General features: G+C 43.3%; 3 protein-coding genes across 8 annotated transcripts; 2 read left to right on the top strand and 1 right to left on the bottom strand.

Annotated features, from left to right (window-relative positions):
* Positions 1-83: 83 nt before the first annotated feature.
* On the top strand, positions 84-3,961 carry LOC135527957 (ninjurin-1-like). Its single transcript, XM_064956652.1, has 3 exons — positions 84-168; positions 2,503-2,746; positions 2,953-3,961. Exons 1-3 carry the CDS (start codon positions 106-108, stop codon positions 3,147-3,149), a joined length of 504 nt encoding a protein of 167 aa, XP_064812724.1. The 5' UTR covers positions 84-105; the 3' UTR covers positions 3,150-3,961.
* LOC135527955 (rabenosyn-5) lies at positions 149-19,519 on the top strand. Of its 6 annotated transcripts, none has more exons than XM_064956647.1 (14): positions 4,057-4,918; positions 5,387-5,446; positions 5,586-5,869; positions 5,995-6,129; positions 6,371-6,471; positions 6,601-6,646; positions 6,801-6,962; positions 7,097-7,368; positions 7,438-7,508; positions 7,620-7,706; positions 15,266-15,368; positions 15,574-15,678; positions 15,841-16,104; positions 16,246-19,519. In XM_064956647.1, exons 3-14 carry the CDS (start codon positions 5,707-5,709, stop codon positions 17,083-17,085), a joined length of 2,349 nt encoding a protein of 782 aa, XP_064812719.1. In that variant the 5' UTR covers positions 4,057-4,918; positions 5,387-5,446; positions 5,586-5,706; the 3' UTR covers positions 17,086-19,519. The 6 variants fall into 6 exon arrangements, with proteins under 6 accessions (XP_064812721.1, XP_064812719.1, XP_064812718.1 ...); XM_064956646.1 differs by having other exon boundaries at positions 5,330-5,446; XM_064956649.1 differs by lacking the exons at positions 4,057-4,918; positions 5,387-5,446 and adding an exon at positions 149-168.
* On the bottom strand, positions 19,518-27,009 carry mrps25 (mitochondrial ribosomal protein S25). The gene is made up of 4 exons (XM_064956651.1): positions 26,792-27,009; positions 20,935-21,041; positions 20,632-20,719; positions 19,518-19,913 (listed from the first exon to the last, which is right to left on the bottom strand). Exons 1-4 carry the CDS (start codon positions 26,923-26,925, stop codon positions 19,724-19,726), a joined length of 519 nt encoding a protein of 172 aa, XP_064812723.1. The 5' UTR covers positions 26,926-27,009; the 3' UTR covers positions 19,518-19,723.
* Between the last annotated feature and the right edge of the window lie 449 nt (positions 27,010-27,458).

Genomic DNA, 27,458 nt, shown 5'->3' with positions numbered 1-27,458 from the left:
TACTTGCGAGATATACGGTAGCCTACCGTGTGTAACGTATGTTACTATTCTAAACTAGTTTTCCTGTGTTAGTTATTATCGGTAACCACAGTTGTCCTGGCCAGCATGGACAGTGAAGCAAGGGCGAATGGGGAGGACATCACTCTCAACAAACTAGACGACATAGAAGTAAGTTAAACATTATAACCTCAAACCTCAGGCTACTGTGGTGGGGTCCTAGCACATTTTTAACTGTGTCATAAGCAACTAAATAGGATGTTGTACATTTTGACTGAACATTCGGATTTGGGCTACAAGGAGATAAATTGCAGTTATGACCCACTGGGCAAAAAAAATGGTTGTCCTCAATTTATATTTACTATGTTACGTCTACCCCCGAGTCCAGGTTGTGTTTTCACATCATTTCAATCAATGTGATGACGTTGAATCAACATGGAAAACTGATTCGATTTGATAAAAAATCATCAACGTATTTAGTCTCTTTTCCACCCAACCTTTAACCTAAATCACATGACATGGTGAATTTTTTTGTTATTGATTTCACATTGAATTCACATTAGTTGACAACAAAATGTAAATCAAAATTAAATGAGATGTTGAACTGACGTCTGTGCCCAGTGGGGACTGTATAACTCCTACTGGTATGGAAACTTCACAAAGCATTCCCCCAAGTTATTGATAAAACAACAGACCTACAATCCAATATAATTTACTGCTCGTCGTCTATTAGCTTCATTAAAGAGCTTTCATAGCCTATAGTGGAGACATGAAGCGTTCAAACCTTTTGACTACGGAAATCATTTCACTGTCTGGCTCCTTGCCATATTTCTCGCCTCCGCAAAGAGCTGACTATGCCCTTTGTGTTTCGGAGTGTCGCACCCACTTGTGACATCTCGCATTTACCTTTATCCGTACTTGACAATTCCCAACCCCACCTCCGTGAGAAGATGTGGACACCCGTGTGTGATGTAGTTGTAGAACACACCCTTCTGCCATAGAGGAAAGGCAGTGCCTGTAGTTAATACACTGCATTCATGTGTTTGAGTGTAGCAGTGTGATGTTGTTCCCCTAGATTATGCACCAAATTGCACACAAGGACCAATTCAAATAGGCCAGGTCAAGAGGGGATGTTAATAATTTGATAATAATAATTCAGTTTATTAAAAAAAAAAATGTAATTACAGCTGCATAGCTAATGTTATTCTTTGGCGTACAAACACTTTTTCCTATCAATATTGTACATACGTGATTGTAAAAGTTTTGTATATTTTGGTTTGGCCCATCGCGGGTTATCTGTATTTCCGTACCCCCTTATTGTTCTCTTTTGCCTGACCTTCGGCTAGCAAGGAGCCTGAGAGCTAGGACTGCGCCAAGGGTTAACATAATGTGTGTTGTCTCTTCGTGTGCAGGGCAAATAAAAATAATTTTACTAGCAGACCTTTAGTTGTGGCAGCGTCCTAATTAAAAGTACACAATGCAGAACGAACCACGCTACATGAGCATGTGTGACCCATAAATCAAATCAAATTTTATTTGTCACATACACATGGTTAGCAGATGTTAATGCGAGTGTAGCGAAATGCTTGTGCTTCCAGTTCCGACAATGCAGTAATAACCAACAAGTAATCTAACTAACAATTCCAAAACTAATTTCTTATACACAGTGTAAGGGGATAAAGAATATGTACATAAATATATGAATGAGTGATGTTGCAGAGCAGCATAGGCAAGATACAGTAGATGGTATTGAGTACAGTATATACATATGAGATGAGTATGTAAACAAAGTGGCATAGTTAAAGTGGCTAGTGATACATGTATTACATAAGGATGCAGTAGATGATAGAGTACAGTATATACGTATACATATGAGATGAATAATGTAGGGTTTAAAGTGGCTAGTGATACATGTATTACATAAAGATGGCAAGATGCAGTAGATGGTATAGAGTACAGTATATACATATGAGATGAGTAATGTAGGGTATGTAAACATTATATTAAGTGGCATTGTTTAAAGTGGCTAGTGATACATTTTTTACATCCATTTTTCCATCATTAAAGTGGCTGGAGTTGAGTCAGTATGTTGGCAGCAGCAACTCAATGTTAGTGGTGGCTGTTTAACAGTCTGATGGCCTTGAGATAGAAGCTGTTTTTCAGTCTCTCGGTCCCTGCTTTGATGCACCTGTACTGACCTCGCCTTCTGGATGATAGCGGGGTAAACAGGCAGTGGCTCGGGTGGGTGTTGTCCTTGATGATCTTTGTGGCCTTCCTGTAACATCGGGTGGTGTAGGTGTCCTGAGGGGCAGGTAGTTTGCTCCCGGTGATACGTTGTGCAGACCTCACTACCCTCTGGAGAGCCTTACGGTTGTGGGCGGAGCAGTTGCCGTACCAGGCGGTGATACAGCCCGCCAGGATGCTCTCGATTGTGCATCTGTAGAAGTTTGTGAGTGCTTTTGGTGACAAGCCAATAAGCCTGATGGTCTACCCTCTAACCCACAGGCGAACCACGACCGTCTTGACCCCTCTGGAAAGGTGTACCGAAGGATTAACATGAATCACTATGCCACTAGGAAGAGTGTAGCTCAGAGTATGCTTGATGTGGCTCTACTCATGGCTAACTCATCCCAGCTAAAGACTGTCCTATACATGGAGTCACAGTACAGATTCTACAAACCTCTCATAGTACTGCTGTCCATGTCTATTACGCTACAGGTTGTCGTGGGACTACTGCTGGTCTTTATAGGTTAGTAATACACTCTGTCACTCATTCACACATACTAACACACACACACACACACACACACACACACACACACACACACACACACACACACACACACACACACACACACACACACACACACACACACACACACACACACACACACACACACACACAGAGAGAAAGGTAAACATGTTGAATAACCTTCCTACTCTCTCTCTCTCTAGTGAAGTATGATCTGAATGATGTGAGGAAACACTCAAAGCTGAACATGATGAACAACACAGCAACAGTATTTGTTTTCTTCACAGTCATCATCAACATCTTCATCACTGCACTAGGCTTTGAGGGTGCTGTGATAGAACTTCCAGAACCCCAATCCTTCCTTCTGACCACTGAACAGAACCAGACCGGAGGCCTCTAGACCACAACCTCAAATCATCCTCAGACAACTGGCAGGTTGTAGAGCACAAGCTTAGCACAAGCTGGCCTCAATTTAACCGGAGGCTTGTACAACCTGAACACAACATCAGCAGAAACCTGGAACCTAACCCCAACCTACAGTACTGTCAGTTATTTCTACAGTGACAGGGCAGTGCAGGTGCCAGAGGTCTGCACACTCAAAAAGTTCTACAGCTACACCATCGAGAGCATCCTGACAGGTTGCAGCCCTGCCTGGTATGGCAACTGCTCAGCATCCGACCGTAAGGTGCTACAGAGAGTAGTGCGTACGGCCCAGTACATCACTGGGGCCAAGCTTCCTGCCATTCAGGACCTATATACTAGGCGGTGTCAGAGGAAGGCCCAAAAAATTGTCAAAGACTCCAGTCACCCAATTCATTTTTATCTGCTACCACACGGCAAGCGGTACCGGGGCGCCAAGTCTAAGTCCAAAAGGCTCCTAAATAGCTGAACAGTCAATCAAATGGTCACTCAGACTATTTACATTGACCCCCCTCCCCTTTGTTTTTAAACGGCTGCTACTCGCTGTTTATTAACTATGCATAGTCACTTTACCCCTACCTACATCTACAAATTACCTTGACTAATCTTAACCCCTGCAAATTGACTCGGTACTGGTATGCCCTGTATATAGCCTCCTTGTTGTTATTTTATTGTGTTACATTTTAGTCTTTGTATCCTGTAAATGGGCCTTTATAAATGTGTTGTTGTTCAGTTGTTTGGGACTCAACAGAACACAACTGCTGTTACCAAATAAACAACTCTGTGAATAAACAGCAGGAATTTCTGGACTGAATACACTACTCTCCCTTGGTCAGAACAGGAGTGAAAATGAAAAGGCAGTGTGTGTGTGTGTGTGCCATGTTACGATCACTCACCAGTTCTTTGTCTGTCCGGCATTGAAGAAGTCCTGGTCTCAGATGGGGTCTGATGGGTATGACTGCAGAAGGTTGAAGGTTGAGACCTGTGGGCGACTCGTTGGTCATCTTCACCCGATTCTGCAAGGAGTGCCATTGGGATCTGACACAGGGAAGAGGGTTACAAATGCACGGTAATGCATGGTGCCTACTCTACACTGGTTCACCAGTCTGGACACAGTTTAGGCCTACTGCACCATGCCTTGTGCGAGAGGTATCTGCTGAGCGACAGTCTGAAGTATGGATGGCAGGTCTCTAGGCTAACGACTTCACAGATCTTCTCCAGGCTGGACATTCTCACTTCTCTCTCTTCCCTCCTCTCTTCCAGTCCACCATGAATATCTATCCTCACAACTCAGTGTTTGTGTGTGTGTGTCCAAGAACATGTGCTTCCTCTGATAAATGTATCTCTTCCTGTTATAAGACAGGGCAGTCAGAAGTGAAATCCGGGATCCTTGGGACGTCCATACCTAAACACTGACCCCTACCTAAACCATTTAAATGTACACTTCAGTGGGTTAGGGACGTCCCGAGGTTCCCGAATAGCACGGTCGCAGACCTAGGGTCAGGGTTCCTTTTGGCTTTAACGTGCTTTTTGTCCATTCTCACTTCCCGTCTCGGCTGTATGCTAATCACATGACGAGACCATTGACGGTACCACAGTACAGTGTGTGACTAGACCGTTTTATTATAGCTCGGTGGACTAGACTGCTAACTTTTCACCCGCGGAGAGAGCGTTGCAGCTGGAGATTAGCAACGAGCTGTCAAATATTCATACATAAACTATACCGTTAGCAGACTTACATTGCGATCTGTAAGTAATTAAATCTGTTTTGGATTGTTTGTGTCATTGGAAACGGTGTGCGCTTGGTGCTGGCTAAACGTCAGAACCAGAACTATAGCTATCTCGTTAGCCTTTTGCTAACTTAGTCAGCTAGCTAGTTTTTTCCCATGGTTGCTTTATGTGTGTGAATTGTTCAGTAGCCAGCCAGCTGGCTGGTAATATATCTGTCTGTCTGGACTGCCTAGTTCTACTCAAGTGATTTCCCTTCATACTGACAATGTAAAACACAGCCTACTGCTCTCGTTGTTAGCTAGCTAACTTTATTATTTCTAACACGGTATACATTTAGCCATGCATAGGATTTACGTGAGTAGTAAGCGTTCAATGATCAAAGACCGTTATGTCCATGTCACCTGACTAGTCGTTGCTGGATGATTTTAGGGTTGTCATTCAGTAAACCATGACTTCCATAAACAACGGTCTGGACTTCTTACCTAGGGTGTAATCATTAGTCCAAACAGTGCAACTAAAACGAGAGTTAATATTGGACAAATTCAGGTAGGTCCCTCCCCATTTCGTTCCATTTGCTTCCGTTTAAGAAATGTTTTACAAAAGAATCGGCGTAATATGCCCTTGTATGTTATTGTCAGAACCCTTGACCCCCTCTACTGCTTCAAGCTGTCTGTTTCTGCCTCAGGCTTTCTCCTGGTGTATAATGAAGTGGATGAGGGGTGGGCGTCACACCAAGTTGGGCGTGGCATGAGACAGGGACACACCGTGGGTGTCACTGCTACCACCCTGCACCCCCCCCCATCAACATGGCCTCCAGCTACCTGCCCCCCTTTGAGGGCACAGGGGAGGTGAAGGAGGGCTTCCTGTGCCCGCTTTGCCTGAAGGACCTGCAGTCATTCTACCAGCTGCAGGAGCACTATGAGGAGGAACACTCTGGGGATGACAGACATGTCAGGGGACAGCTCAAGAGTGAGTCTCTTAATGCTTGTCTTTCCATTTAGGTCAGCTAATAATGACCCAAGAGTGAGTCTCATAGCCGGGTAGCCTTTCCCAGTTCATTGAAGTAATCACTACTGTCATCCTGTTGGCTGCAGGTCTAGTCCAGAAGGCTAAGAAAGCCAAAGACAAGCTGCTGAAGAGGGATGGAGAGGACAAGCCAGAGATGGACAGCTATGAGTCCTTCTACTACGGTGGAGTAGACCCCTACATGTGGGAGCCTCAGGAGCTGGGTGAGACTGGGAGCAGTATGCAGAGGGGAAACTGGGAGAAGAGCAAAGTGGTGGGGTGGTAAAGGGCTTTACATCTGCTGCTCAAACAATCCACAGTTAACAAGAGATTTATTGGTCTGGTCATTGCATGCTACTGAGTCATCTCACTTGAATTGTAACTAAGAGTGTTGTTTTGTTATGCTCTCTAGTTTTAGAGACTGCTTCCATCCAGTCTGATGGTGTCCCCTCTTCTCCTCCGTAGGAGCCACCAGAAGTCATCTGGACTTCTTCAAGAAGCACAGAGCTGCCAGGATCGACCACTACGTCATCGAGGTCAACAAGCTAATTATCAGGCTGGAGAAAGTGAGCACACAAACAATCACAAGTCGTTTCCCCCTTGGGTTTGTCGATGTGGGTGTGACACATACAGTAGCAGTTACATACCCTTTCTGTCTGGACATGATTCACCATGTATCCTGTCTTGTGTTTCAGCTGACCTCATTTGACAGGATGAACATAGATGCAGGCAAGATTAGAGGTGGGTTGAGAGGGGGCCATATTGCAGTATATTTTGTTTTTTAATTATCACATTATACAGGACCCACATTTGTTCTTATTGAGTACAGCTCCTCCCTGTGTGAATTTGAACGTCATTTTCTGTGTGAATCCTGAAAATCCACTCCTCTCTCCAGCTATTGAGAAGTCTGTTGTGTCGTGGGTGAGTGACTCTGATGTCCCGTTCTGTCCCGACTGCGGGAACAAGTTCAACCTCCGGAACAGACGACACCACTGCCGTCTCTGTGGCTCCATCATGTGTAAGAAGTGCATGGAGTTTGTGCCCCTGCCTTTGGCTTGTGAGTACACTGTATACACACTTACATACATACAGCGATATTACACCCATATTTATTCAGAAAATCAACAGTGACATCAGTGTTTCTCAGAATTAGTTAGTTAGTGACTCACCAACCAGTTCTCTTCTCTCCAGACAAGCTGACCAGTGGGACACGGGAGGCCCTGAGTGTTCCAGGCAGCCCGGGCCAGTCTCAGTCCCCTCCAACTGGGGGTGGTGGGGGCAGCATCAGCGGGATGGGCTCCAGGAGAGGCAGCATCAGCAGCCTGAGCAGTGTCACCTCCATTCTGGAAGAGAAGGATGACGAGAGGATCCGTTGCTGCTGCCACTGCATGGACACCCTGATGAGGAAACAGCGGAAACTGGAGGAGAAGGACCACGTGCCTGACATCGTCAAGCTCTACGAGGTAACACTGTTGTTCACTGTGTAGTGAGCTTGCTGTCATTCACCATTCATCCTCCTGTCTTCCTTCCAGAGGCTGAGGCTGTGCATGGACAAGGTGGACGAGAGAGCTCCAGAGTACATCAGAATGGCTGAGTCTCTTAAGTAAGACGTAGTCTGTCTGAAATGACACCTCATTCTCTATATAGTGTGCTACATTTTACAAGAGATGTATGTGGCTGTGGTTCTGTTTGGTCAAACTTTAACTTCTCACAGTGCTGGAGAGACCACCTATAACCTGGACACGACTGGTGGACTGAGAATGGAAGTCCAGAAATACTACGAACTTATCGATGCACTGAGGTACATACTATATACAGAATGTGTTACGTGTATGTAGGGTTGACGATATTTGAGGGACACCTCTTCTATGATATGCTACTCTAAATATCACTATCCTACACTACTGTTCAAAAGTTTGGGGTCAAAGAAAAACACATTTTCTGTCCATTTAAAATAACATCAAATTGATCAGAAATGCAGTGTAGACATTGATAATGTTGTAAATTACTAAATTGTGTTAGCTGGCTAGCTAACTAGCTAATAAAAGTACTGAGTCAGAGCAAATGTAACTAGCTAATACAGTCTGATACCAGTGCTGGTGGAGGCTTAAATCAGCATTTTGTTTGTGCAACAGTATCTTCTAAGTCAAAGAGGAACAGGCGAGGCATGAATATGTTGGCTACATGAATAAAGATTTAATGTAGCCAAAGATTATAGGGTGCCCTAGGAAACACTGAACATTACTTTGGTTCCTGGAATAAACATTATATTTCCATGATTCCAAAAGTTAATCAAAGTGTTTTGATCTAAATTGCAATTGCAACATTTTGTTAAAAATAAGGTCTTGTTTTTTTGCCCATATCGTGGCAGTGTGGAAATGATCTCAAATGAGTGCAGGAAATGTAGAAATTGATGGAAATGCAGGAAATTATTTTAGGTTGAAGTTTAATTGAACAGTATAAAACAATCAGAATGGAGAAAGACCCATTGAAATCATTTAGAATGTATGTGTTGCCACCCTAGGGTCACGCACTGCTCATGAAGCAAATGTAGGGCTTAAATAAATCAAAAACATAAAATACCGTCAACATTTTGAAAAATACCATATGATATGATATTTTGGCCATATTGCCCAGCCCTATTATAGTCACATTAAATAACCTTAGTATGGGGATAAAATAAGGCTTAGTTCATTCATTTTCAACATATTGATACAGCCTAACTGATAGCAGTTTTGACTTGTAAAGTTCAAATATAGTATAGTCTTGCAGTTCACGATATATCGTCAGTCAAATATCATGATATTCGATTTCATCATACACTATATGACCAAAAGTATGTGGACACCTGCTCGTCGAACATCTCATTCCAAAATCATGGGAATTAATATGGAGTTGGTTCCCCCTTTGCTGCAATAACAGCTTCCACTCTTCTAGGATGGCTTTCCGCTAGATGTTGGGCCATTGCTGCATGGACTCCCATTCAGCCACGAGCATTAATGAGGTCGAGCACTGATGTTGGGCGATTTAAGCCTGGCTCGCAGTCAGCGTTCCAATTCATCCCAAAGATGTTCGATGGGGTTGAGTTCAGGGCTCTGCACAGGCCAGTCACGTTCTTCCACACCGGTCTTGACAAACCATTTCTTCTTTGTGCATGGTGGCATTGTTTTGCTGAAACTGGAAATGGTCTTCCTCAACTGTTGCCACAAAGTTGGAAGCACAGAATCGTCTAGGGGTGCCCAACCAGTCGATCACGATCTACTGGTCGATCGCGGCATGCTTGCCAGTCGATTGTGAGATGATTATACATCTACTAAAATCCAGCCACACAAATCAATTCCTATAATCTCTTTCTGTATTTACATTCGACAGTCCATTCATAGCAATGTCTGAAAAGTCACGTGATTTACATAAAATATGACCAGTCCCTGCCCACTTATTGACGTGTGCCTAGTTAGCGTGGTCAGATGCCGCCCTCCAATGCCAAATCGAGGTAACAGTGATGCCAGGCAGGTAGCTAGCTAGCTAACTTTGTAGTCAGATTCGTTCTTAAGTTGTGTGGTAGACAGCAGCAATAATGAGTGAAGGGAACGATACAAAAAAACAGAAAACTTATAATTTCCACAAGAATGGGAGGATGATTCTTTTTTTTATCATGTCAAACTCAAAATGTGTGTCTCATCTGCCATAATGGCATCGCTATCCCAAAGGAAGGTAACATAGAACGACATTTAAAACCACACACAAAACCCAGGAAAGAGATTTCCCAGCAAAGACTGAATTACGAAGAGGAAAGGTACAAGAAGTAAAAAAATCAATGGGCAGTGCAGCAGTCAATTTTCACAAGGCCTGTGACTGAAGGGAAGGCGGCAACCGTAGCATCTTATCGTGTGAGTCATGTTCTTGCGAGGCATAAAAAGTTGTTCAAAGTTTGGGAGATCAAGGAAGCATTTTATTGAGGCTACAGACTCTCTGTTTGGGGATTTTAAGAATAAGACTGAATTGATGGCTTCCATCAATGACATTCAGTTGTCTAGAAATACGGTGACAAGATGTGAGGGAATAGCGGAGAATCAACTGAAGAAGGATATTGCCAACTGCGAGTATTATTCCCTCCAGTTTGACAAGTCCACAGATATGGTAGATGTGGCACAGTTATGCATTTTCATCAGAATGTTTTTTGACAACATGAGTACAAAGGAAAAACTACAAACTACTCGCCATTTTGCCACTGAAAGGACATACAAGGGGCAAAGATATTTTTCAAGCTTTTAAGGAGTTTGCTAACAAATTCCAACTGCCCTTTTGTAAGCATGTTTCCATTACTACCGATGGGGCACCCGCTATGGTAGGCCGCATTATTGGGTTTGTTGCATTGTGCAAACGGGACGATTGTTTCCCGGACTTTCTTAGTTTACACTGCGTAGTTCATTGTGCGGGAAGATGTTAAACATGAAAGAGGTGATGGATGTTGCGATTGTGTGTTCTATTCGAGCAAGAACCCTACGGCGGAGGTTATTTCACACTCACTTAGAAGAGACCGAAGCGGAACACACAGAACTGCTGCTCACGGATGTGCGGTGGCTGAGCCAAGGTACATTTTTAGGGAGATTCAGTGAGTTGTTGCCGGAAATCAAGGAGTTTCTCAAGGTCTCCAAACATGCAGAATATGCACAGGTAGAGGACACACAGTGCCTCCTGGATTTAGCTTTTCTCACAGACCTAACTTGCATGCTTAATGAACTGAATGTTGAGCTGCAAGGAGAAACATGCAATCAACATGGCCAGCTCTGTGAACACTTTTAAATGCAAACTACAACTGCTCACAAGAAAACTGCAACGTAACGACCTGCACTTCTTTCAACACATGCATTCAGAACTTGAATGTCAGGGCAAGGATACAGCACAGTTTGACAGTGCACGTTACATGGAGCAAGTTCAGAGCATCTTATCTGAGTTTGATAGGCGTTTCACTGATTTGCATCACTTGAGCCAATTGCTACTTATTTCTTTTTTTTGCTGAGTTTGTCTCTTTTTCAGGACCCTGCCTTTCTAATATAATTCGTAGATCTTCATTGTAAAGGGTTTAAACACTGTTTCCCATGCTTGTTCAATGAACCATAAACAATTAATTAACATGCACCTGTGGAACGGCCATTAGACACTAACAGATTATAGACGGTAGGCAATTAAGGTCACAGATATGAAAACTTAAGACACTAAAAGAGACCTTTCTACTGACTCTGGAAAAACACCAAATGAAAGATGCCCAGGCTCACAGCTCATCTGAACGTGCCTTAGGCATGCTGCAAGGAGACTCATAAGACAGCTCTACAGGGAGACAGGACGGACAGCTGATCGTCCTCTCAGTGGCAGACCACGTGTAACAACACCTGCACAGGACCGGTACATCCGAACATCACACCTGCGGGACAGGTACAGGATGGCAACAACAACTGCCCGAGTTACACCTAGAATGCACAATCCCTCCATCAGTGCTCAGACTGTCCGCAATAGGCTGGGATATTGTGGACTGAGGGCTTGTAGGCCTGTTGTAAGGCAGGTCCTCACCAGACAACACCGGCAACAACGTCGCCTATGGGCACAAACCCACCGTCGCTGGACCAGACAGGAATGGCAAAAAGTGCTCTTCACTGACGAGTCGCGGTTTTGTCTCACAAGGGGTGATGGTTGGATTCACGTTTATTGTCAAAGGAATGAGTGTCACACTGAGGTCTGTACTCTGGAGGGGGATCGATTTGGAGGTGGAGGGTCCGTCATGGTCTGGGGCGGTGTGTCACAGCTTCATCGGACTGAGCTTGTTGTCATTGCAGGCAATCTCAACGCTCTGCGTTACAGGGAAGACATCCTCCCTCATGTGGTACCCTTCCTGCAGGCTCATCCTGACATGACCCTCCGATATGACAATGCCACCAGCCATACTACTTTTTTTGTGTGTGATTTCCTGTAAGACAGGAATGTCAGTGTTCTGCCATGGCCTGTGAAGAGCCCGGATCTCAATCCGATTGAGCATGTCTGGGACCTTTTGGATCGGAGGGTGAGGGCTCAGGCCATTCTCCCCAGAAATGTCCGGGAACTTCCAGGTGCCTCGGGGGAAGAGTGGGGTAACATCTCACAGCAAGAACTGGCAAATCTGGTGCAGTCCATGTGTAGGAGATGCACTACAGTACTTAATGCAGCTGGTGGCCACACCAGATACTGACTGTTACTTTTGATTTTGACCAACCACCCCCCTTTGTTCAGGGACACATTATTCCATTTCTGTTTGTCACATATCTGGAACTTGTTCTGTTTATGTCTCAGTTGTTGAATCTTATGTTCATAGAAATATTTACACATGTTAAGGTTGCTGAAAATAAGCGTCTTGTTTCTTTTTTTGCTGAGTTTATGTGCTTTCCGTTTGGCATAGACATAAATGTGGAAGTCATCACCTCCAAAATGGGATCACTTTTTCAGTTGGACAGAACTATAGCAGAAACTGAAATGCTCACCCTTCAAAATGACATTCAGCTGAAATCCAGGGCAGCCACTGAGAGTTCTGGGAGCTACTGCTCGAGGAGAAGTATCCCAAATATGACGTGCTTTCAATTTCTCAGACCTTTTTGGATCAACCTCTGTGAGTCTGCATTTTCTCACATGAAGATAATTAAGTCCAAGTACAGATCTACTATTTATTTAACGAGGCAAGTCAGTTAAGAACAAATTCTTATTTTCAATGACGACCTAGGAACAGTGGGTTAACTGCCTGTTCAGGGGCAGAACGACAGATTTGTACCTTGTTAGCTCAGGGGTTGCAACCTTCCGGTTACTAGTCCAATGCTCTAACCACTAGGCTACCCTGCCGCCCCATAAAATAACTATAAAAAACTACTTGCCTCCACCAATGCCAAAAGTCACACTAAGGTAGGAAATTAAATGAGTTATTGGTGTTAAACATGTTATTGGTCCACATTATATTTGGGTATCATAGCAACAGGTTCATACTCAGTTGTGTGTTGCGTTTCATACATTTTGTTGGTTGGTTTAGATTTAGAGACTGGTAGATCTCATCAGGCAGGCAAATGAAAAAGTAGATCTCACGTCAAAGACGGTTGGGCACACCTGGTCTAGAATGCCATTATATGCTGTAGCGTTAAGATTTCTCTTCACTGGAACTAAGGGGCCTAGCCCGAACTAAGAACAACAGCCTCAGACTATTTCCTTCTCTGTTGATCTCTGCACCATACTTGGGATCCAACATGTACGTTGCGGCGTGTATGGGCTTCAGGCAGAAGTCTTCACGCTTTTTGATGTATTTCAGAACTGCAGTTTCCTCTGTTAGAACAACAGTGAAGTGGGCAGCAGTACAGATTTATTCTCTTACACCTGCAAGCAGAGTCTGAACATCAGACAGGATGGCATTGTCTCCCTCAATCTGTGAAATGGCTACTGCTATAGGTTTCAGGAGTTTCAGGCTGCTTACCACTCTCTCCCAAAATACATCATCCAGGAGGATCCTCTTGATGGGGCTGTCCATATCGGCATACTGTGATATGGCCATTTCTTGGAGAGACTCCTTCCCCTCCAGGAGACTGTCAAACATGATGTCAACAACACTCCAATGGATTTTGCTGGGCAGCTTCAATGTGGTGCTCTTATTCTTCTCACTTTGCTTGGTGAGGTAGATCGCTACTATAACTTGATGACCCTTCACATACCTAACCATTTCCTTGGCTCTCTTGTAGAGTGTACTGTATCCATTGTTTTCAGTGCCATGATGTCCTTGAGGAGCAGATTCAGTGCATGAGCAGCACAGTCAATCGGTGTGATGTGAGGGTAGGACTCCTCCACTTTAGACCAAGCAGCTTTCATGTTCGCAGCATTGTCTGTCACAAGTGCAAATACCTTCTGTGGTCCAAGGTCATTGACGTCTGCCTTCAGCTCATCTGCAATGTAGAGGCTGGTGTGTCTGTCTATTGTCTGTGCTCTTGTAGGATACTGGTTGAGGGGTGAAGATGATGTAGTTAATTATTCCTTGCCCACGAACATCAGAGATGATTGCAATACAGTCTGCTTTCTCTATGATTTGCTTGATTTTCACTTGAACTCTGTTAAACTCTGCATCCAGCAAATTAGTAGATAAAGCATGTCTGGTTGGAGGGGTGTATGCTGGGTGAAGAACATTCAGAAATCTCTTCCAATACACATTGCCTGTGAGCATCTGAGCTGAACCAGTTCCATACACAGCTTGAGCAAGGCGTTCATCAGCATTTCTCTCACTATGTTCCTGTATTGAGTCCAAAAAAACCTTCTGATTCCAGGAAGACCATGAGCTGTTGCTATCGATAAGGTGTCTGATTCATCATTTTCACCTCGAATAGAAGTAGAGGAACTTTAGTCAGAGGTTGCTTGTTGTGAGCGCTGAGGGAACTTTATGCACTTGGCTAGATGACTCTGGATTTTTGTTGCATTCTTCACATATGATTTGCCACAGTATTTACAAAAGTACATTTTTCCTTCTACATTAGCTGCAGTGAAATGTCTCCACACATGCCCGTGGCATTTTCCTGTAAAGATGAGAAAGGAGTTAAAAAATATATATAATTCCATGTACAGATAAATAGTTAAGCAGTTAGATTAAACAACTCCTTTTGTAAGATAAATGTTTTAAAATGAAACATGTATGGAAACAGGTGAATTAACACTCCTTACTTAGCAGGCTCAAGAAAGCTAAAACCAACATGGTAGCAAAAACTAACTGGCATAAATTGTTAACAAGTTAGAAAGGAGTTAAAAACACTTTGCTGTAGGCTACTATTTACTAGTTAACAAAAAATAATGTCATATAAAATATATTCACCCCTGCCAGTATTGTAATCAAAACATACCAGGAAGCATGTAGTCCTTGACTCAGACAGTGTAGTAGTGTGGGCCCAATAGCATCTCATTAGTGTGCAAGATCTTGAGAATCAGCTGCACATGTGATGGAAGAGTGCACTGCACATGTGATGGAAGAATGCACTGTGCATGTAGAGGATTGCAATTCCATTGAATTGGGGATAGTTCAACCAAAATATGCTACAAGACCTAGAATTGCCTTATGTGTATCCCACAAAAAAGGTTCACTATTATAAGCTAACTTTAAAAGAAATATTTTAAGCAAGATTCCCAAAGTTCCCGGGCTTTACTTCCCATGGAATATTTTCTGGAAAGCTTTCTGGAAAGCTTCCACTAATTTGAAGGGATGTCCACTTACTTTTGTGTGTGTATATATAGTGTATTTTGGCCCAACTGTAGTTTGAATAAAAGTGTCTGCTAAATAACCATATTCTTGTAACATTCTCTATGTATTTCTGTCAGTAAGAGGATCTTAACACTGGGAATGAAGGAGGAACCACAGCCCCATCCAAAGAATCTCCAGCTGCAGAGGATGGTCAGATACACAGCCACACTGTTTGTCCAGGTGAGACAGATGGTACACTACTGTACATAAAGAGCAGTTATGGATAAGCTGAATGGTGTGGTGAAGAGTGAATGATTAGTCACTTTCCCCAGAATAATAGCTCATTACACAACACATTCAAACACCTCCCTCTTTCTCAACCCTTTTCTCTCTCTTTCTCTGTTTCTCTCCATCTCTCTCTCCCTATCCCGCCCCCCTCCTGCAGGAGAAGTTACTGGGTCTGATGTCTCTGCCCACTAAGGACAAGTATGAGGAGCTGAAGATGAAGCGGAAGCAGGAGCAGGAGAAGAGGCTCGCCCAGGAAAGACTGGTGAGGAGGCTGCTTATTGTTTAAACTAAAGACCCAATAATGATACTCCAAAAAGGGTCTGATATGTCTGATACCAGGAAAGCTAAAGTCAACTGCTTTTCTAAGTAGTGTATTATATAGTAAAGCTGTCTCTAAAAGCGTACCTTCTTATCTTCCTGCCAGGCTGCCCAGAAGAGAAGGCAGGACTCTGAGAAGAACCGCCCAGCCTCTAGCACCAACGGGGAGCCTCCCCAGGCCCCCAGAGTCCTCCGCATGACCAAAGCTGGAGGCTGGCTGCCCTCCTCAGACACCCTCCACACCCACGGGGAGCTGGAAGACCCCATGCTGCAGCAGATAGAGAATATCCGGTCGTTCCTGCGGCAGGCCAAGGCCGCCCATAGACATGACGAGGTGGCCATGCTAGAGGAGAACCTCAGGCAGCTTCAGGTGGGGAAACCTACATAATGCTACAAAATGTAGCTGCGATATGTACTGCGATTACAATGCAATGGATCGTAACAGGGCTCTGGTCAGATAGTGCACTGTGTAGGGACTAGGGTGTGATTTGTTGAACTGTGTGTTCTCCAGGATGAGTACGACCAGCAGCAGACCCTGTCCCAGAGACTGGCCCAGGAGGAGCTGCAGCACCTGGAGGACAGGGAGAGGGGGAAGATGAAGCACAGGGCTCAGAGCCAAGCCCCAGGATCCACTCAGGCCACATACACCTGGCAGGGCTCACTGAACCTAACTGATACAGGGAGCCTCCATAGGGACGGGGAGGAAGAGTTGACCCCTAAAGCAGAGAGGAGCCCCCCGTCCATGAGGGCCTTCCCTGCCCTGACGGACCAGGATGAGGAGTCGCCCCTGTGGCTGGGGGGAGATGTAGAGGGACAGAACAGCACCTCCTTCAACCCCTTTAAGGAGGAAGACTCCACCACGGTGGAGGAGGATCCGTCCAACCCGTTCTCCGAGGAGATCCAGAAGGAGCACAAGGAGGTAGCTAACGGGAAGAAGGAGTACAACCCGTTCTCCGAGGAGATCCAGAAGGAGCACAAGGAGGTAGCTAACTGGAAGAAGGAGTACAACCCATTTGAGGAGGAAGAGGAGGGCGGGATGCAAGGGCAGGCTGATGGCGTCACAGGCAACCCTTTCGAAGAGGAGGAGAACGATAAAGGTAACCCTTTTAAAGAGGCTTCTGGGAATACCCCGCCGGGAGCCTCGACCAATCCCTTTGAAGAGGAGGGTGAGGCAGCAATGCCAGACGTTGACCTGATCGAGGAGGAGTTGCTGCTGCAGCAGATCGATAACATACGGGCGTACATCTTTGACGCCAAGCTCAACGGGAGGCTGGATGAGGTGGAGCTGCTGTCAGAGAACCTGAGAGAGCTGCAGCGCACCCTGCAGGAACAGAAGCTTAAGACACACTGACAGAGACACTACCTCCGTCTCTACTTTTCTCATCCTCCATGCCATCACCTGATTCTTACAACAGGGTTGCCCACCCAGGGTGCCCACCTAGAAGCTAATCCGGAGACTCTACAGTAGTTCCCTTTAAAGCTGGGATCCGCAAAAGGCGAAACATCGCCACTGGTCGCCCCAGGTGCATTTGTTATTGTTTTTCAAACGGCGGAGATGAGCATCCAGTATCATGATAAAAACAGTTTGTAGTACATACCCTGCTGTTATATCCAGAGGAGGCTGGTGGGGGAAGCTATTGTAATGGACGGAATGGAATGATTGGAACGGAGTCAAACGTGGTTTCCATATGTTCTGTGTGTTTGATAACATTCCATTTCAGCAATTACAATGAGCCCATCCTTCTATAGCTCCTCCCACCAGCCTCCACTGGTTCTATCTCATGTGCAATGATGTCCGATGAAAAAACTGTTTGAAGTAACGTCTTTTGTTGTAATATCGCAAACAGACATGGCAGTTTCACCCCTAATGATTCCAGCTTTAAATGGCCAATGATCTCATTGATTCTGTGTTGGTTAAGGTCAGTGTTAGGTGGGGTAAAACATTTGTGAAGGAACCACCCACCCCCCATTCCCCTTGGGTATTAGCCATCTAGACCAAGGGCCGCATCTCAATAGTCTATACTCCCTCTCCTTGTCCCTTTCCTTCATCTGTATTGATGTGAATGAACTGCACAGGTGACAGCACCTAGCATTATTTATTTGCCGATCCTGATCATCCTGCCATGTAAGTGCAGGGTCAAGGAGAGAAAGCAAAACTATTCTATTGAGACCCTGCTCAGGGTTATACAGCCTAGCACTAAAAGGAGATGCATTTACATTAATTTCTTCACTCTTGTACATACTAATAACACTCACACTCTATGAAGGCCTCATTTAGGAGCCCTGTTGTAATTCTATCTGTATGGTAAGAAGAAGCACAAGGGCAGAGTAAGTCATCACTTCCAGACAGTTGTGCACAGTCAGCCACAGGAGGTAGGATCCAAGGGGTCATATTTGGGCAACAGAGGCCTGACATCGTCTGTAATCCTGCTATTCAATACCAATACCTTATGTAGAACCAGGGTTGCCTTGAAGGTCGCAAAGTTTTTGGAAATGTTATGGTCTTCTTGAACGAAAACGTTCACTCTGAACTGACAGCTGTCGTCGGCACCTGAATACTAAGCATGATTAACTTGTTACTGCTACATTTTGTCTGTCAGATCTTCGCATGTTTGAGTTTGTATGGGAGTGGAACCCCATTGTCGTTAAGATATCTTTTCTCTGTCATCCCTGGGGGTCCAGTGACCGCTAGAAAGAGAATGTTGAACAAAACATTAAGCCATGGTGAGTGATACCAAAAAAAAAAAATTAAAATCCTGCTTTGCTTTCAGGGACTCCTGTTGGCTGGTTATGTCTATTGAATGACTAAGTTGAAGCACAGGATAGATTCTTTTTTTTTTGAGTGCATGATATCACTGAGACGCTTCTGCAGTGGTCCAAAGTAGGCTAGTCTTTCAATTATGATTTTGTCCTAGTCTCTCTCCCTGCGCTGTGTTCTCCTCCCAACACAGTGGAGACAAATCCTAACCCTGTGTTTTCTCTTTTAGTGCACCAATGATGGCAGGGTCAGAATCTGTCCTGCTCTGAACTTACTTTCTCACCCTGCAAACATCCAGTTTACTTTCTCACCCTGCAAACATTGTGTGCTTTCTCATATGCCAACTTAACTACAGTATGTATTTATGCAAATGGTTCAACCAAGTCTCTCTTAACTGCACTTACCAATTAACACCGTTGTTGCACTGGAGATGTTTAGGTCTGAGGCACAGGATAATAGGTTACTTTACCCAGAATGCTCTGTCACAGCATCAGCCTTCTACTCTGTATTCATAAGGTCTTGGCAAAACTTACATCTAGTTTCCCTCTTTGGATTCTTGATTTCTCATTGGTAATGAAAAAACACTAAACCGATTCAATGCTACCTAGTATTATCACATACTGTGGCAAACTGTTTCCTGTTGTTCTTTGTGTACTAATTTCCTTGCCTTAAAGTATACAACAGTACTTGATATTAAGTTGAACTAAAGCAGTATTGTTCGCTGTAGTCTCATGCACACTCAACTGTGTTGTAGCTAAACAGAACTTTTTGAAACATGCATAATTTATTTGTGGCAAATATTAATGAACTGTTGAGCTTTTTCATAATGTTGCCTGTTTACACAGGCAGCTCAATTCAGATTCCCCCCCACTAATTGGTCTTTTGACTAATCACATCAGATCTTTTCAGAGCTGATTGACAAAAGACCAATTATTGAAACATCCGAATTGGGCTGCCTGTCTAAACACAGCTATTGAGGCTCCATCACTCAACACTAATTAAAGATATGACCTATGAAAAATTGGAAGGGTGGCATTTTCATTTATTGACATTACAGGATGTGAGTTGCAAATATTATGCATGAACTCCACACATACACACTTGATTTAATTCATCAGTCTCAATTATCCTTATTTACAACCGCTGACATAATCTAAATATTTCCTTTAATGTACAAAAACAAATCCACAGTATTTCCAGTGAAACATATTTGATATAGTAGTATTGCTGTTCAGTCCTGTGCGGCTGCCATCTGTGCACGGTATTTCCCAGTCATCTCCTTGGGCAGCGGCGTGGTGCCCGGGCAGGGAACCTGGCCCTCCACCTCACAGATACACTCCTTCAGACAGTACTTCTTGGGCCCAAAGTTGGCTGGGTTAGCAGCCTCCTTCCTGGCTAAAGCCTCAGCCTGCAGGACCTCACTGTAAGGGGAGAGAATAGACAAATTAACAAGTAATATTGTATTATACACTTAGACAAGAGTAACACCTAACCTTAAAGGGCTAGTGCATTCAAAAACGTGAGTTTCCTGTGTTGAGTATATTTCCACACCGAGGTTGGAATAATTCTGTGAAATTGTGAAAACAATACTGCCCTTTTAGTGTAAGAGCTATTTGACAAGACTGCCTGAAATTTCAGCCTGTTTTGGTGGGAGAGTTTCAAACCTCTAAGTTACTTTAATTGTTACCCAGCAATGATTTGATAACGAGATAAAAATGTCTGCATTGGACCTTTAAACATTCCTCTTGACATTAACTCGTGGCTTATTTACTGGCATCTAGCCTGAGGACTAGTCTGTTTATGCTTTAGCTTAGTCAAATCATTTGTGGTTGTCATGCCAAACAGACTGCTGCAATCCAGGGAGGCCTACACATCTACACTTCTGGGATGTATTCATTAGTCAGATGCTGTTGCAAAATGTTTGGCATATGAAAAACAAGTTTCTATTGGACAGATGCAGGTAGGTCCCACCCCTTTTCGTTCTGTTCGCTTCCATTTGGTTCCTAGAATAAACAGTTTGTTGCAAAACGTTTTGTGACAGACCAAACGTTTTGCAAAGGAATTCGACTAATGAATACATCCCTGTTATAGAACCAAATCAAGCAGTGGGCTGTGATGAGAATGGGTATCAATACTTACTCGGTCTTGCCAAGAATAGTCTTGACATGTTGGGTGATTTGTTTATGGTCCTTCCCCTCCACATCCACCAACACCTGCTCTCCATCATCTATATGGAAGAGATATACAGAGATCCTATTAATTTACAAATTATTTTCTAATTCTAAGAATATGCCATGTCAGACTTCTAAACAAAACAGGCCTAATAGACTTGATAAAGACACAACCACAGACTTTACGCAGTAATGACAGATGCACAAACATGTAAAATAGAGGCATAGTTAAAGGTTCTATCAATCATAGTAAGTACAGAATTGGACTCACCTAGGTAGAACTTTAGGAATGGCGATGGTGTCATGTTCTTAAACATCATAATTTGAACCCAAGGATTTTTGTACTGAATTTGTGGAACATTGAAGAACACAAATTTTCTGCAGAAAAAGAGAAAAGATGCATGGCCAACCAGGCTGTACCAACACACTCATAGATCCTGACCACTGGGTTATAGCTCTGATCCAGGGCGTTACGTGCGTCTTGCTGAACAACTCGTTGCATGATGGACAGTTTGTACTTTCAGGACGACTGGGAATTCGAAAAGAAACGAGGTCAAGTCATTGACAGCAGTGATCTTCAGGTCGGAATATGGAGTGAGATACATGCCAAAATGTGAACGTACGTATCATTAGGATCATAAGAAAATCCATACGGAAATTGTTAGGATCATAAGAAAAGTCATGCATAAAATCTGTGAACATTCAAACGCCATGTCACGATTACGGCCTAACATTTTAGACTTGAACAAATCTTGTGCAGCAATTCTGACGTACAATAATAACTTAAGGTTTTGTCAGTTTCATATCACCAACAAAAAAAAACATACACCAAATGGCCTGTGAGGAGTGCTACGCGAACAAGCATAACACAGTATGTGTTAAGCAGTAGTATCTACCAGGAATAATCAATCATAACCAGTAGTATCTACCAGGAATAATGAAACAGAATAATAATGGCTGTTTTGTGAATCTATTAATTATGTATGAACTCTGAACTCAATATTTTTTTAATCACTCAAAATCTTGCCAAAGCATATTCTGTAGGAGGGGTTAATATGATTTATATGAATCGGGTCATGAACCTATGGACTTTGAAATTAAGAAAGGGAGAGGTTAAGCATAGGCAAAGCCTGCCATAAGCTTATTCCCACACTTTACAATAACTCTGTTGCAGTGGTCTTAGGTAGTCTCTGTATAGGCTATTCCCTCCATCCCGACACTGCTGCCCAAGCGCTTGTGATCTCCATGCGCCTTCAGAAAAGCACCTCTCACCCTCAGAAAATACCGTTCTGGAGGCCTATTTGACTACTAGCCATAAAAAAGCGTAGAGCATGCATGACGCGTTCAACGCATCATTCCAACATTTAATTAATCCTTCATTCATTTCAGTCAGCATGTCATCCATTTAGTCATTTGTGAATTGCAATAGGAACTAAATCAAAGAGAATAGAACAGTTTTATCCATTTGTTTATTGAAATCCATGTGATTATTCAAAATTAGCTACATTTCCAAGTTCTTTAGCCTGCCACTAATAATTCAATGTTTAATTTAGGCCTATCCAAGTAAAAAAAATGGTCCTTCAACTTGTAGGCATTGCAACTTAGGCTATCATTTTGGATACTGGTGTCTTGCAGAATAATTGTAGAACTCTATTTGTGTTTTATAACTTTTTATTATAAAGCTCCCTTTAAAAAGAGACCCTAGCTAACAGGCCCCTAAATCAGTGGGTCTTAACCTGGGTTCGATCGAACCCCAGGGGTTCGGCGGAGGTCAAGACACACATCCGACTCATGATTCGTGATGACATGCCCCACTTGGCCATCATTGGCTGCAGGTGATCACTCTACATCGCTTTGCCTATCTGTGCTGCAGGGAATTTGGTGCGCTCAGTAGTCGACTTGTGACTGTTGTGATGGTACGTCTTGCGATTTATTTCTTAATATTTTAATCCCTTCGTACTTACTATGTCGAGCAAAAAAAGAAAGTGGTCGGACGAATATGTACAATATGGATTCATGTATAACGGAACGTGATGGGAGTCAGCGTCCTAACTGCATGATTTGCAATGCCAAGTTGAGCAATTCTAGTCTAGCACCGGCAAAACTAAGAGAACACTTCCTTAAGCTGCATGGAGATGGAAAATATAAGAACACAACACTCGCTGAATTCAAGGTGAAGAGAGCCAGATTCGATGAAAAGGCTACTCTGCCTGTTCTCGGCTTTGTACCCATCAACAAACCGATCCTCACAGCATCGTAGGAAGTTGCTTACCTGATCGCAAAGCAGGGCAAACAACACACCATTGGTGAAACACTCATAAAACCAGCTGTGTTGAAGATGGCGAATATCATGCTGGGAAAAGAGGCTGAAGTTAAGTTATCCCAAATTCCTCTTTCAAATGACACCATCAGCGACAGAATAGAGGACAAGAGCAAAGACATCTTGGCTCAAGTAGTTGCAGATCTGATTTCAAGCCCGGCAAAATTCAGCCTTCAACTCGATGAGACCACAGACGTTTCCAATCGAAGCCAGCTTGCTGTATTCGTGCGCTATGTGAAAGACGACGTGATAAAGGAAGATTTTTTATTTTGTAAGCCTCTTACAATAACAACTAAGGCAGCCGATGTGAAGAAACTTGTGGATGACCTCTTCAAAGACAATCTTTCGTGGGATATGGTTTCTGCAGTTTGTTCGGACGGAGCTCCAGTCATGCTGGGAAGAAAGTCTGGTTTTGGTGCGCTAGTGAAAGCCGATGCACCACACATCATTGTTACGCATTGTATTCTGCACAGGCATGCGTTGGCAACAAAAACCTTGCCTCCAAAACTGGCAGAAGTATTAAAAATTGTAGTGGAATGCGTGAACTATGTGCGAACTAGTGCTCTGAGGCACCGCATCTTCAGTGAGCTGTGTAAAGAAATGGGCTCTGAATTCGAGGTACTTCTGTACCATTCTAACGTTTGGTGGTTATCCCGGGGACAGGTGCTGAATCGTGATTTTCCCGTGCGTGTGGAATTAGCCCTGTTTTTGCAAGAGCACCAACATTGTCATGCAGATTGCTTCAAAAATTCTGAGTCCATTCTCATTTTAGCGTACATGGCTGATATCTTCGCAGATCTCAATCATCTCAATCAAAAGATGCAGGGCGGTGGAGTCAACATCATCGAAGCGGAGGAAAACCTGAAGGCTTTTTAAAAAAGCTACCGTGATGGAAACGATGAACAGAGAACGATAACTTCGCAAACTTTCCCCTGCTGGACGACTGTGTAAGTAAGATCGAAGATGTATCTGGAATCGGAGACATTTCTGTACCCGCGGAACTGAAGCAAGCAATTGCCATGCACTTAGATGAGCTTGCAAAGTCTCTCGACGGATACTACAAGAGAGTCATATCCAGCATGGGTGAGACAGCCGTTCACATTTAGTGTTGAGACAACAGATGTCAATGATGAATACCTCGATGAAATCATTGAAATTCAGCAGAGCCAGGTTCAACAGCAACTCTTCAGAACAACAACGCTTTCAACGTTTTGGTGTCAACAAATTGTAACGTACCCTGTAATTGCTAAGAAAGGTCTGGAGATTTTCATACCGTTTGCTGAACATAAAAACGAAGAAAAGGAACAGACTTTGTTGCGAAAATGACATGAGAGTGGCACATGCCAAGGTGAAGCCGCGCATTTCTGAACTTGTCTCTGAAAGGCAACAGCAGAAGTTACACTGATTTGCAGCAAATATTCATTATGTTTTTGTGAGAAAATCATGTTTTGATGATTTTGTTCTTTGAACACAGTGATGTTGATGCAAGGTTCATTTTGTGCACCAGTAAACTATGTTTTGAATTTGAAAAAAATTATATTTTATTTTTCCAATTAAGAAGGGTTCGGTGAATGCGCATAAGAAACTGGTGGGGTTCAGTACCTCCAACAAGGTTAAGAACCACTGCTCTAAATATAGTCTCTAAATACATTTTAAACAAAATAGTTTGAAGCTGGCATAACGCTGGGCTGAGGGTGTAAACGTTGGCATGGTTGTTGCTGATTGGGAAAACAGATTTGGTAATAAGAATAGGCTATAGTCAAAACCATTTGGGAACCCCCTTGTCTATTTCGCTCAGGACAGCCTAAATCATATTAACTTTCTATTTTGCAGCTCAGGTGGTTATTCAAGACAAGGCTCTTCTGTGCCTTTATCATTCTCACACAAGTCATTTGCTGAAGGCCAAGCCTATACTACTTCATCTACTGGTATAACGTCGTTATTGGGGGCGTCAGGGTAGCCTAGTGGTTAGAGCGTTGGACTAGTAACCGGAAGGTTGCAAGTACAAACCCCCGAGCTGACAAGGTCGTTCTGCCCCTGAACAGGCAGTTAACCCACTGTTCCTAAGCCGTCATTGAAAATAAGAATTTGTTCTTAACTGACTTGCCTGGTTAAATAAAGGTCAAATAAAAATTGAATGTAGTTCTAAAACAAGCTCTAGACTTTTATTTTGGAAATTAAACTGGGAGCTGCAAAGCAACTGGGCTAGAGGTTTTTACCTTTATTTAACTTGGCAAGTTGCTTGATTGACTAGCTAACTTCGACTAGCTACATTCGGTTCAGTATTATGTAGCTGTGACTAGTAGCCCTAACTATTGCGTAGCTTTGACTAGTAGCCTTAACTATTGCGTAGCTGTGACTAGTAGCTAGGGTTGCAGAATTACAGGAACCTTCAATAAATTACCTGGGTTTTCCAGAAATCCTGGTTGGAGGTTTCCCTGGTTGGAGGGACTCTGATTCTCTATTGGTTTCAGACTTTTGGCCTCCCATCCCTTTCTAACCACCTCTCGCCGGCTTTGTATTCATTTTACCTGATGAAGTTGCTGTACAATATGATCTTGTTGCCATCTGATGCACATTCAGATGTCATAAATCAGCACTGCAGAGCTCTCCCTGAACTATGCTGTGCCTTGATTCTATTACTGTTGAAAGACATTCAAAGACTCAATCAAGGACACTCTTACTGACAGTTGTGGCTGCTTTGCGGGATGCATTGTCTCTACCTTCTTGCCCTCTGTGCTGTTGTCTGTGCCCAACAATGTTTGTACCATGTTGTTGTCATGTTGTGCTGCTACCATGCTGTGTTGCTGCCTTGCTATGTTGTTGTCTTAGGTCTCTCTTTATGTAGTGTTGTCTCTTGTCGTGATGTGTGTTTTGTCCTATATTTATAGGTTATTTATTTATAATTTGTAAAATCCCAGCCCCTGTCCCCGCAGGTCTTTTGCCTTTTGGTATGCCGCCATTGTAAATAAGAATTTGTTCTTAACTGACTTGCCTAGTAAAATAAAGGTTAAATAAAATACATTCCCAGAATCAAGCAGGAATAAACAGTAAATCCGGTAGCATCCAACCAGGTTTTCTGCAACCTTACTAGTAGGTGTGACTAGTAGCCCTAACTATTATGTCGCTGTGACTAAGAAAGAGAGCAAAAACCATGCCAATGTTTACACCCTCAGCCCAGCGTTAAGCCAGCTTCAACTTGTGTAAAAACTTCAGACTCCTTAACTCCAATAACTTTAGAGCTACGGTATAATTACTGTCCCCTACAGTGAAGGGAGAGAAACATAGAGGGAGAGTATTTCAATTCAGTAACTTTAAAGTTTATTCTACGGTTTGAATCACCATCCCCTCACTTCTTTATACAAATATTGAGACTGATAATACAGGGACTAGTATGAGTATAGGGGGAGGAAAGCTTTGAACTTTAAATTATCCCATCTAATAGTCGTAACACAGATCTAATTGAACGTTCACGTTTCACGCTTTTTTTTAACGGTACGTAAATGTAACCTCTTGGCAACTCTCGTTACATATCAGAAAGTCGGAGTTCTAGAAAGATGCCCGAGTTTTCGACTTGGAATTCAGAGTCGGGTGACCATTTTAAACGATTTTCCCAGTCTGAGCTCGTCCCCCCCCCGTTTCCCAGTTTCCCAGTTGTCTTGAACGCACTGTTAACTCGGCAACTACTGGTTCAATTTCTATTGCATATCTGTACAATTATAACAATGAAACAGAAATATCATTGCTCTCTGCATTTAAATACTTATCCAAAAACAGCTAGGTTAACTAGCTAGGATAGCAAACTGACCTTGCTCCTTCGCTGAGCTGTCCATGTGTGTTGTAATTTACTGTCAAAATCTTTACTCTGTTTTTCAATACAACTTCTCCCTTCTGGAGATACTCCAGCGTTCGTCTAATGGGGAATCTTCCTTTCATAGGCATTTTTAGTCTTTATTTCCACGTTATAATTTGGAATTGAAAAGGACGCGGAACACTCCAGTTGGGCGCTCTTTGATGACGTACTATATGCGTAAAGTTTAAGGTCATTTACTAGTTACCACAGCCACAAAGACATAAACCCAGCCTATTTCTAAACTTTGATTTTAAACCTAACATTAACCACTGCTAACCCTGACCTTAAGACCAAAAACTAACGTTTGTTTTCATGATTTTTTGTGACATAGCCAATTTTACTTTGTGGCTGTGATAACTAGTGGAAACCAAAATGTATTGTCTTTTTCTTCAGTGGTGTTTAACGGTGGTTGGCAGCCAATGTTTAGGGTGCATTACCGCCACCAACTGTACGGGGGTTAAAAGGGAAACTCAATATGATGATCTATATTCCAATCCCTAATTTTTTCAATCTTCCATAGCTCTCTCCTCAGGCTCTGGGGCCTGAGAGGATATCACTGCTTGTGACAGTGCATCATCTAACGCCTACCCTGAAAAATATTTTACTCCCAGGATCTGCTCTG

Source organism: Oncorhynchus masou, chromosome 33 (genome assembly GCF_036934945.1).
Source record: "Oncorhynchus masou masou isolate Uvic2021 chromosome 33, UVic_Omas_1.1, whole genome shotgun sequence".
Lineage (NCBI taxonomy): Eukaryota > Metazoa > Chordata > Actinopteri > Salmoniformes > Salmonidae > Oncorhynchus > Oncorhynchus masou.
Note: the sequence above shows the minus strand (reverse complement) of the source record. Positions and strands in the feature narration are given on the sequence as shown.